General features: G+C 32.8%; 1 protein-coding gene across 1 annotated transcript in view; it reads right to left on the minus strand.

Moving 5' to 3' along the window:
- The window catches only part of LOC148941205 (inactive tyrosine-protein kinase RYK-like), a 155,626-nt gene extending 143,919 nt beyond the window's left edge, over positions 1 to 11,707 (minus strand). The window contains exons 1-2 of the mRNA XM_089103993.1: positions 11,547 to 11,707; positions 2,445 to 2,572 (exon numbers count right to left, since the gene is read on the minus strand). Of these exons, the coding sequence (XP_088960119.1) occupies positions 2,445 to 2,572; positions 11,547 to 11,649 (231 nt within the window). The 5' untranslated portion in view covers positions 11,650 to 11,707. The remainder of the gene's footprint in view (positions 1 to 2,444; positions 2,573 to 11,546) is intronic.
- Positions 11,708 to 12,869: the final 1,162 nt, after the last annotated feature.

The following is a 12,869-nucleotide window of genomic DNA, read 5'->3' on the forward strand; positions in this document are numbered from 1 at the left end:
TGTAACTGTGACAAGGTAAAGCACAACAAGTCACTGCTGAAATATTCAAACTCTTGCATTTCAAAGAAAGAAATCCAAAATGAACTTTGAAAAATCATGAGAATGTAGCTGTGACAAGGTAAACCACGACAAGACACTACTGAAATATTCCAAATCTTGCACTTAGCGAAAGAAATTCAAAATGAAATTTTAAAAATAAAGAGAATGTAACTGTGACAAGGTAAAGCACAACAAAACACTACTGAAATATTCCAACTCTTGCATTTCAATGAAAGAAATTCAAAATGAACTATGAAAATCAATAGAATGTAACTCTGACAAGGTAAAGCACAACAAAACACTACTGAAATATTCCAACTCTTGCATTTTACAACAGAAATTCAAAATGAACATCGAAAAATCAAGAGAATGTAACTGTGGCATGGTAAAGCACAACAAGTCACTACTTAAATATTCCAACTCTTGCATTTTACGACAGAAATTCAAAATGAACCTCGAAAAATCAAGAGAATATAACTGTGACAAGGTAAAGCACAACAAGTCACTACTGAAATATTCCAACTCTTGCATTTCATGACAGAAATTCAAAATGAACTTTGAAAAATCATGAGAATGTAGCTGTGACAAGGTAAACCACGAGAAGACACTACTGAAATATTCCAATTCTTGCATTACACGAAAGAAATTCAAAATGAACTTTGAAAAATTAAGAGAATGTAACTGTGACAAGGTAAAGCACAACAAAACACTACTGAAATATTCCAACTCTTGCATTTCATTGAAAGAAATTCAAAATGAACTATGAAAATCAACAGAATGTAACTGTTACAAGGTAAAGCACAACAAAACACTACTGAAATATTCCAACTCTCGCATTTCACTACAGAAATTCAAAATGAACTTCGAAAAATCAAGAGAATGTAACTGTGACATGCTAAACCACGACAAAGCACTACTGAAATATTCCAACTCTTGCATTTCAATGAAAGAAAAACTCAATTCCTCTTAGAATTATTTAAACTAAATACTTACCCCGCCTCTCACAGAATGTTCAGAAGGATGCAAAAGCCTTATTTATAGTCAACTCTCGTGGAACTCAAGCCCCATTTAACTCAACCCCCGTGCAACTGAACCCTCCATGTAACTGAACCCCTGTATAACCGAAACCCTGTACAACTGAACCCACGTGCTACTGAACACTCGTGCTACTGAACCCTCGTGCAACTCAACCCAATTTAACTAAACCCCAGTGTAACTGTACCCTTTAACTGAACCCTCGTGCAACTCAAGCCCCATTTAACTCAACCCCCCGTGCAACTGAACCCTCCATGTAACTGAACCCCTGTATAACCGAAACACTGTACAACTGAGCCCCCGTGCTACTGAACTCTCGTGCTCCTAAATCCTCATGCACCTCGACCCAATTCAACTAGACCCCCGTGTAACTGTACCTCCTGTAACTGAAACCTCGTGGAACTCAACCCTCCTTGCAATTCGTCTCTCTCAAAACACTTTTCAGCCATTTCTTGTTAATTTTATTTTTTATTTCTAAACTATTTTAAATTTATAGTACTTTCCAAAACATCACTTGCGTATTATACATTACGCAATCACCCCATCTCCTCCAATTCGCAAATCCCATTACCCCTTTGTTTTCCAAATGTTAATCAAACATTTCCGATTCGTCGTTAGGCATTTTTCATAGACTGATGTTGTTTCAAATTTATAACAAATTACCTGAGTTAACAACTCCTTCGGGGCTACCTTAACAGCTAATCAGTTCAATCCTTTTTTTGTCTCCACTGATACAATCCCCTCACTAATTAGTATTATTCACACTCCTATTATTCGAAACATTCATTAATTTTGTTCATTGTCTATGTAAATTAAGTTATAGTCAATACTGGTTTAGAAAAACTAGAATAGTGACATAATTTCACTTTATCGACCCTCAAATTCCATTATGTAAGAGGATACTCACTCTCTTTGAAAATAGCATAGGAAGGCCCCAAATGACATAGGAAGGAACGTAAAGGCCCCAAATAGCATAGGAAGGAACGTAAAGGCCCCAAATCTATAGGTACATGATCTGGAAAGGTGCCAAGGAACGTAAAGGCCCAGAAACTTATAGTTGACCCAGAAACTTGTCTGCTTGGCCCAGAAACATGTCTGGTTGGCCCGGAAACTTGTTTGGTAGGTTTTGTATAATTCCATATTCAATTGAAAACAATAGCAATAACTAGTCTGGTGGAAAGGTGCCAGTGACTGTAACGTCCGCAAATAATACAGGAAGGAACATAAAGTCCCCAAAGTATAACCTTGATTACTACTGTTTGAGGGGGTGCTTATTAGGCCAACTTTTGAATCAACATTTTAAAAAAATTATTTTCGGTTTGGAGTAAGGCTTAGTGGTTCTGGAGTGCACAAGATAAATTGTAACTTACTTGTTTGCCTGGACGGCTATACCAACTGAATCGGAGATCAGATATATGTGCTGGAATAGGAACCACAAAATTGAAAGCATAATCGTTGACCACTCCTTCTTGAACATAGAATAGCTCAGATTTGAGACCTATAATTAGATTTAATTAATAATAATTTTGTGTAATTTACATTGACTTGGAAACATATTGAATTTTGGCCATTTGATTAGCTGTTAAAGGAAGAACAAGCACAGAAGAATATATATATATATATATATATATATATATATATATATATATATATATATATATATATATATATATATATATATATATATATATATATATATATATATATATATATATATATATATATATATATATATATATATATATATATATATATATATATATATATATATATATATATATATATATATATATATATATATATATATATATATATATATATATATATATATATATATATATATATATATATATATATATATATATACCTGATTATGGTACAAATTACTGTAAAAACTCCCCTGCAGCTTGGTCTTTTTTTCTTTTTCTTTTTTTTGAAATGGTAGGAGTATTTTCCTCACAACTTAATTGTGTCTTACATTATAAACTGGCGAAATATAAAATATATTTTGAAGTTTTATAAAAGTTTTATAAGTAGTTTTATAAAAACATTATAAAACTTCTCAAAGGATAACCGTTCAAAATTGTAAGTTTTTTCAAACCTGTTAGAATGAATAATAATTTTTTGGGCCACTTTTCTCAATCAAAGTTCATACCTATCATATTGTTAGGAATTTCTTACCTAAGAGAAAGATAGATAGAGAAAAGGAGATCCAATAACAGTTCCTAAAATTCAATTTTGGACCTTTTGGAAATCACTAGGGCGAGAAATCTCTTTCAAAATGCCTTTCAAATAACTCCCTTCTTCTCCAGGGACATTGCAACCAAAAATTAGATCTATGAAATAAATGGAGGTTTAGAATCTGAAACGAGTTGAGTACAATGAGAAAAGAATTTAAATCTTTTCAAAGGTCCTTCTTCATTTATGGTTCCGAATATTTAAAATGATTAAACACAATTTTAAATTGCAAATTTGAAGGAGGGACTAAAATTTCATCTTTTGAAATGAAGCTATTTTCTGCTAAACTGTCAATGAATTGTTTAGTGAAAAGGGGTTCAAAATCCTTCAAATAGGCGTAGTCCAGAAATAAAAGTTGAGAAACATGATAAAATTTTCAGTAATGCGTCTCAAGAGGATGGATAGGTACGTTATGAGCAACTGAAAATTTAATTGAATTTTTGCCAGCTAGGATTGATTGGAATCGTTATCTAATAAACATTAGATCTGGAGAATGTCCAACTGATGTTGGGAGGGATGAGGGAGATGTGAACTCATGTTGGGAGGGAGTTAGGCCTGATAAAAACGAAAACATTATTCATATCTAGTATTGAGCCAAAATTCAATATTTAAATATAATTTCCTATGTTTTGTGAGACGGGCTGTGCATTTCTATACCCTTCAATTTACTACAACACCGAATTAGAGAGGTCAGAAATTATTGGTTGACTTTTTAAGGTATTTTCTTTAGAGTTTACTATACTAGGCAACTACTACTACTATTACTACTCATTTTTGCTGTCAGGAGCAAAAAGTCAGGAGCAAAAAGTCAACTGTATCCAACAAAGCTCATTGATAGAATAAATAGAATTTAAGACATTAGTAAGTTAAAGAAGTGTGAATTAATAACTATGAGTAATAACATAGTAAAGAGCTATGAATAGTGAATTAAGGTTGTCAAGACAAGACAGAATTGCCGGAAACAGGACGTAAAATGAACTTTCCGTATCCATGGCTAATGAAGGATATTTGAATAGCGACGAAGACCACGCTGCCATTCCATCCTAAACAATAAGTAGAACAATAGGAAAAATTTTATATAAACAGTGAAACGCAACTTTAAATGAATATTTCGACCCTATATCCAAGAGCCGTCCTCAGCAAAACAAACGAAAAAAAAAACAAATGTTTTTATTAGTAATAAATATACGTAACTTACGAATTAACTTACGTAACGAACTTCTATATTCATATATTTTTAATACGAATATTAGGGGGTTCGCCCCCTAGTCAATACCTCCCTCTTTACGCTAAGGTTCGAATTTTGTTCCAATTCTTTAAAAATGACTCCTTAATCACAAAGGCCGTTAATTAGAATAAATAGCTGTTATGAAAGTAACAAAAAATCTTTGGCTTAAAGAGTGAGGTATTGACTAGAGGGCGAACCCTATCATATACGTAATAATTTCTGTTCGTTTTAAGTTTTGATGTTGCTCCTTACTTTCAGTTGAAAATCATGTTTGTTTTTATTTTATTTCTAATTGTTTTTTTAAACAATGCTGGAAAATCCGGCGCCCCCTTCATAGCAATGTCCCTTCGCCCATGAAAACTTTCTCCATGGAAAGATCCTCCCACATATCCTCCCGACCCCCCCCCCCCCACTACCAGAAAATATCCCCTTATAATACTTCCCAATAACCAATACTATATGGAAAGATTGGGTAAAGTTCATAACTTTCAGCCCTCCCCCCGGGGACTTTAGGGGATTAAGTCATCCTAAAAGACATAGTTTTTATATTTTAGACCATGCTGAACAAAATAGCTATCTCAAAACTTTGTTCGGGTGACTGTTGGAAAAAATTAGCGTGGGAGGGGGCCTAGGTGCCCTCCATTTTTTTGGTCACGTAAAAAGGGAACTAAAACTTTTAATTTCCATTTGGATGAGCCCTTCCACGATATTCTAGGACCACTGGATCGATACGATCACCCCTGAAAAAAAAAAACAAAAAAAAAAAAAACATAAACACGCATCCGTGATCTTTCTTTTGGCAAAAAATACAAAATTCCACATTTTTGCAGATAGGAGCTTGAAACCTGTACAACAGGGTTATCTGATATGCTGAATCTGATGGTGTGATTTTCAATGAGGTTTTTTTTTTATTTTTAGAGGGCTTTTTTCCCTTTTTTCGAAAATCAGGCAAATTTTCTCAGGCGCGTAACTTTCGATGGGTTGGACTAAAGTTGATGAAACTTATATATTTGAAATCAAAATTAAAATTTGATTCTTTTGATGTGTCTCTTGGTATCAAAATTCTGTTTTTTAGAGTTTCGGTTGCTATTGAGCCGGGTTGCTCCTTACTTACAGTTTGTTAACACGAACTGTTTAATTTGAACATCAATGAGAGAAAGAAAGAGAGAGAGAGAAAGAGGGGGAGAGGGAGAGAGAGAGAGAGAATTAGAGAGAGAGAGAGAGAGAGAAAGAGAGAGAAAAATTCATTTGCTATTAGAGTAAAATAATGGACAAGATAAATGGCATTGGTTAGCCATTAAGCTGTGGGGAGTCTTTGCAGCTAGAGTAAGCAAAAAACTCCCTCGTAACCTATTTTGTGAGTATACACAAAATTTTCCGTCACTTAAAATATTTGTCTGATTTGTAATTTGTACTACACCCCTTACCCTACACAAATTAAAATTATCAGACGGTTCCTGGTACCGAACTTAGAAAAAGAGCGGCTCGCGCTAACAGTAACCCAAACTCTAAGAGCAAAATAAAGTTTTGACAAAGATACATACATCATATGAATTTGTTTTTTATGATGACTAAATATGTAACAGTTAACACATTTAAAGTAAAATATTAAAAGTAATGAGCCTGATAAATTCACCTAATTTTTCAAGAAGAGAGAAAATGCCCACTAAAAAGAAAATTGACCTCAAATAAAAGTGCAGCATCAATTTTCAGCATATTTGAGAGCCCTATTACTGAGTTTTCAAGCCACTATGTACAAAGCACAAAATTTGGTAATTTTTCCGACATTGACGGTCACCAGTGCGTTTTTATTTGCGTTTTTTCCCATTTATGATTATATTGAACCTATAATCCTAGAATATCGAGAGAGGGCTAACTCGAACAGAAATCAAAAGCTCTGGTTCACTTTTAAAGTAAAAAAAGCGATTTCACAAACAATTTCGTCCAAAAGAATCCCAAAATACTATTGAGTGAAATCCTTCGAATTTTCAAAGGCAAATTTTAAAAGACTATTATTGCCTTAAGCGTTCAACATGAATATAATCTGATCTAATGAAAGTACTTAGGTCAAATCGTAATTTCCTCCCCATTTTCCTTGGAGTGGATACAATGTAAAAGGGCAGTTAACCCCCCCCCCCCAATAATATTGAGAAAAATATGATATGTACCATACCCCTTGAATTTTCGGATATGGACCCCTCTCCCCCCATAAAAACGCTGGAGATTAGCCGCTGAATATGTTGCTCTTTTTAGGAAAGTGTAAATAAAAAAAACAGATATTTTGGATTAAAAAAATACATGGCTGGTAACTTTCTGTTGAATTTCTAGTATTCTTAGAATTGTGTTTCTATTTATCGGGATTTAGCACACTGATTTTCCTAGTCTAGCAGTCTCAGTTGACGAAAGCAGAAACAGAAAATGTGTTTTTTTCTATTATATGTTTTTTGGCCTAGCTGTTCCTATAATACCGATCTTGGTGTAAAGACAGCTTATCAATGGATTTTCAGGCTTTCTAAAGCAATTCCAAGTAAAGGATCTCTACATCCTTATCATTATATTGTTAATTTTGTGTTTAAATTAAGATTATTGATGGATTTTCTGGCTTTCAAAAGTATTTCTTAACGAAGGATCTCTACCCTGTCATTACTGTGTTTGTTTCAAGTTTGTGTTTAACTCCAACTTATCGATGAATTTTCAGGCTTCCAAAAGCATTTCTAAGGGAAGATTTTTCTTCCTCGTCATCAATGTGTTTGTTTGAAATTTTCAATTTTGAAACAAGCCTGATGATGACGCAAAATTTTCCTTCAAGACGCAATTCATATTAAGCAATGGAGCTTAAGGCCTATTCAAAATGATATTTTCTAATACTGAGATTTAGCTATCAACAATTTGAGCCAATCAGAATTTTTCATATAATTTTTTGGTTGGCATCAGCCAATAGCCCTTTAAAGGGGGGGAGGAATATGAATTGTTTTGGGAGGTGTCATAAATCCGAGTATTTTAATCTAACGGAGTATGCCTGTTTTTTCCTAGAACATACCTGCATGGGGGGGGGGCGTATAATGCTGAGGCCAAGGTGGAAAACTCCCAAATAGAGCAGATGAAGAACAGATGAATTCCATTCTTGTTTATTCATTTCCAAGATCATTTGCAAAATCATTAATTTTAAATTAGGAGAAGGTATCATTCCAGTTTCCTGGCAAATCTTGGAGAAAATTACAAACGTGGTAGTCTTCAGTATAATACGCTGATTTTGCAACCTAACATAATAGCTAAGCATCATATTGCAGTACTACCTCTAGATCAATTTTCAAACAGTTCGTGGTAACGAACTGTAAGTAAGGAGCGACCCGGCTCAATAGTAACCGAAACATAAAAAAAGGAATTTTGATACCAATAGATACATTAAAAGAATAGGATTTTTATGCTGATTTTAAATATATAAGTTTCATCAAGTATAGCCCAAAAGTTACGAGCCTGAGAAAATTTACCCTATTTTCGAAAAAAGGGGGAAACGCCCTCTAAAAGTCATAGAATCCCAATGAAAATCACACCATTAGATTCGGAATATCAGGGAGCCATACTGTAGAGATTTCAAGCTCCTATCTGCCAAAATGTGGAATTTTTTTTTTTTTTTGCCAGAATAAAGATCATGGATGCTTGTTTTTTTTGTTTTCCCCAGGGGTCATCGTATTGACCCAGTGGTCCTAGAATTTCGTGAGAGGGATGATTTGAACGCAATTAATAGTTCTAGTGTCCTTTTTAAGTGAACAAAAAATTCGAATATAACTATGCCCTTTCACACGCTCATTTTTTTCTAAAAGTCACCGGATCAAAATTTTGAGATAGCCATTTTGTTCAGCATAGTTGAAACATCTAATAACTATGTCTTTAAGGAAGAAATAATCCCCCACAGTCCGCAGGGGAAGGGCTGCAAATTATGAACTTTGCCCATTGTTTATATATACTGGTAGTATTGGTTATTGATAAGTATACAGAAGTTTTCAGGGGAGCATGTTTCACGGGGGGGGGGTCGGGGGGATCGGGACTACGTGGGATGATCTTTCCATGAAATAATTTTTCACGGGGGAAGAGAATTTCCTTAAAGGGTGTGCTGGGTTGGGTTTCCCAGAATTATTTAAAATAACAATCAGAATTAAATAAAAACAAGTTTTTTCAACTGAAAGTAAGGAGTAACACTAAAATATTACATATATAAGGGGGTTTGTCCCCTCCTCAATACCTCTCTATTTACGCTAAAGTATTTTTAATGATTTCAAAGAGCTATTTATTCTAATTATACGGCCTTTTTGATTCAGTGGTCATTCTTAAAGAATTGGAACACAATTTGAACTTTAGCGTAAAGAGCGAGGCATTGACGAGGGGAAGAACCCCGTATATTACCTGTATGAGGAATTTCTCCCACTCATGAATACCTCGTTCTTTACAATAAAGTTCAAATTTTGTTAAATAATGGCCGATATAAGTAATAATTTGTTTGCGGTATTCTCTGATATCAGTAATAACTTGTTGGTGATATTTAATAGATACATCAAAAGGATCAGATTTTTATGCTGATTTCAAATATATAAGTTTCATCAGGGTTAATGACATCCATCAAAAGTTATACCCAGATCCAGTAAAGTTTAACTCTGCCTCACAACTCTATTTTCTAAAACAACAAAAAAATTTAGCGTAAAGAGCGAGGCGTTGAGGAGGGGACAGCCTCTTTCATATACGGAATGATTTCTGTTCGTTTTAAGTTTTAATGTCACTCCTGACTTTCAGTTAAAAAAAACTTGTTTTTTTATTTATTAATATACAGATCAAATTAATAGACTAAGGTTAGTTTTTGCCATATTGCTACATAAATTCATAATCAATTCTTAAAAAAAAAATTACGAGAGGCAAAATATCTGTATCCATTTTGAAATGAATGTGTTTTTTGTTAGTTTCTAGCTGTAATCAGATTGTGTGGAACTGAACTCTATAGGATATCCGAAAAATAAGTACGTAAATTCTCTTCATCAAATACATAAATGTTTTGAAGGATGTTTACTGGACATGGAGGGAGGATGACGTAAAGCACTAACATTCTTCAAAAATAAATGTTTCAGTTGTTTTCCTGAGCTAAATAAAACGTCTTCCAAAAATATTTTTTAATGCGCATATATATATATATATATATATATATATATATATATATATATATATATATATATATATATATATATATATATATATATATATATATATATATATATATATATATATATATATATATATATATATATATATATATATATATATATATATATATATATATATATATATATATATATATATATATATATATATATATATATATATATATATATATATATATATGTATATACATATATAAATGAAGGAAATCCAGCAGGCAAAATTCAGTAGGGAACTGTAATAAACAGAATTATTGGGCTTAACATAGAGTTGATAAGTAGCTCGAATCTTGATGATCGTCTTAGGCACAGTGGAATCCGAGTCAATGGTGAGGTTTGAAGCTGAAATCAATTTTTCTTTAGGGGGTTTTCCAACTCCAAGATAGAATTCCATAGCCTCTGTTACTTCAGTAAATTCAATCTGGGGAGGGGGCATACTTCCCCTATATTTTTTGCATCTCCTTCCAATAGATTTTGATAGTTTGCCCTTTTCAGATGATTTCATTGAGGGACTAAATTTTTAGTATTTTCATTGAAAAATAAAACAATCTGACTAATTTACCCCCCCCCCCCATGAATTTAAAAATCACACTTTGCCTTCTCCCCCAAGTATTTTTTTATTTCGTGTTACTGAGTAGCTCACGTTATTTTGTCGATTCTGAAGAGGAGTAGCCTGGAATTTTCAAGTTATGAAAATTAATATTATGCAGTGTAAATGTTATTTTTAACCTTATCAGTATGATACATTGCTCTAACATTCCAGTTCTAACTTCCAGGGAAAGGGTCATGAAACGGGAATTAGCATTCCTGGATTAAAATGTGATTTCTGGTGCAGCGTTCTTCACTCTCTTCCTGTTCTACTGGACTGTTATTACTAAGTCAAAACTAGCAGTTTTTCATATGGTTTTTTATCTGTCAGATTGAACGGGTCCAAATTTAAATACAAGATTGGTTGTTTAAATACAAGAGTGGTGCAGTTCTTTACTTTATGTTTAAACAAAATTTGAATAAGATGGCGTAACAGGCTGGTAACTTCCACCTGATCATCAACTTCATAAAATTACTTAATCTCTTCACACATGTCTTTGCTTTCATAAATTTTGCTATTGTTAACGTAAGCACCAGTGGATGTCTAGAAAAACCGCTTTTGTTGCATGACATCAACGAGCTTGGCGTAAGCTACTGACACTAATTAACGAACTTCGTCAAATTCTCAAATAATTTCCTTTTCTAAGCAATAACAATGAATCTGGGGGATGTGTCTTTACCAGCTTTTTCTGTGTTCTATTAGAGTAGGTAGGCTCATTCATAGGAACCAATTTCGAATAGAGCCCATAGGTCCTTGTCTAGAATCCAGTAGTCAAAGGTAAGTAAAGGTAAGTAAGCGATAAGTAAAGGTTTGTTAATGCTAATGAAATAAAACAAAATAGGATGGAAATATAACAGTTTATGAACAAATTTGAACTAGGCTATATGTTAGCACATTAGGGGGTGGGGTGGGGGTTAAGCATAGCATACGCTAAATACGTAACCTAACATAACCTAACCCAACCTATGTACCTTTTATTCCCCCTAAACCCCAAAAAACTAAAGTTTAAACGTAGTTCCCGGATTGAGCAATACCTCACAAGCCAGCGGAAACCCAGCGAAAACCTGTTTTTTCATTAAATTCTATAGGCGTTTCTTCTCGCCTGAATACTAGATTCTAGGCAAGTACCATCCCTTATTCTTGGGATGGGAGAGAGGGGGTTTGGAAATGGAGGAAGTATTTAAAAAATATAAAACAGTCTCTTTTAACTTACCTAATAGCCTCCTCACCTCTTTCTGGTCAATATACAATGTAATGAATCCATAACATATATTGACACATATAAGAATATTCAATAAAACGAAACAATATTCCATTTTGTAAATTAGAGTCCTTTGTGTTTCATTTCCACTATAATCCTTGCGTACACCTTTCTCAAACTTGTCTCTCTTGATGGTTTGATAGAACACTGGAAATAGAGACGACTGGAATTGGTTTCCCCTTTTCTCTCTTAGAAATGCGCCGCTTAGATTCCTTTAGTGTGAGAACGAGGCGTGTGTGACCTGCGGTAAGGACCAAAAAGAAAGGTGATAAACGGTGTTTTTGGCTTTGTGAGAAACACTTATCCGGAAGTAATAGCCTTCATTGAAAAATATGAGCAGTCATATGGCTTTTAATTATCACGTCAACACAACACTTAATAAACAATATCTGTACTATGAACATAACAAGGGAAGTTGTAATAAGAGAAACTCGGGAAAAATGATGATAAAAGTAGAGTTTATTTTCTTTTTCGGAACTAAACACTATAACATAAAAATTCTACTTCGTATTAAAAAAATCGTTTTGTTAATGTTTGGAGTATCTTCCTGCTCAACTAAACCCCTTCCATCCACGAGTATGGGTACATACCCATAAGTAAAGGTTTTCTTTAAGAGAATATAAAAATGATATTTTTTAAGAGGACATCCACGTGCATGGATATACCCCTAAGTAAAGGTTTTCTTTATTTATTAAGAGAATATAAAAAGAATATCTATTAAGAGGACATCCGCGTGCATGGATATACCCCTAAGTAAAAGTTTTCTTTATTTATTAAGAGGATATAAAACAAAATCTGACAGGTTAGTTATGGTTTAGAGTTCTCTTTTTTATTCATATTGGATTTGTTGGGTTTTTTGTCTCTGGTGTTAAGAACAACTTTCTACTTATGTTCATCTTTTGCTAAAGCAAATTTTTACTTTCTTTTCTTTGTTTTGGCATTTTTTTTTCAATTTATACTTCGTCAATTACATGTTTTCTTGGTGGATCCTCAGTTCAATAAATATAATGCATAAAAAAGTTTCCTGGTTGGATTTTTCTATAATTTTTTTTTGCAAATGTTTCCTATATATATATATATATATATATATATATATATATATATATATATATATATATATATATATATATATATATATATATATATATATATATATATATATATATATATATATATATATATATATATATATATATATATATATATATATATATATATATATATATATATATATATATATATATATATATACATGTAGCAAATTTAATTTTATTT

The sequence above is a fragment of the Artemia sp. Qi Xiang Cuo genome, chromosome 18 (assembly GCF_049724085.1).
Source record: "Artemia sp. Qi Xiang Cuo chromosome 18, ASM4972408v1, whole genome shotgun sequence".
Lineage (NCBI taxonomy): Eukaryota > Metazoa > Arthropoda > Branchiopoda > Anostraca > Artemiidae > Artemia > Artemia sp. Qi Xiang Cuo.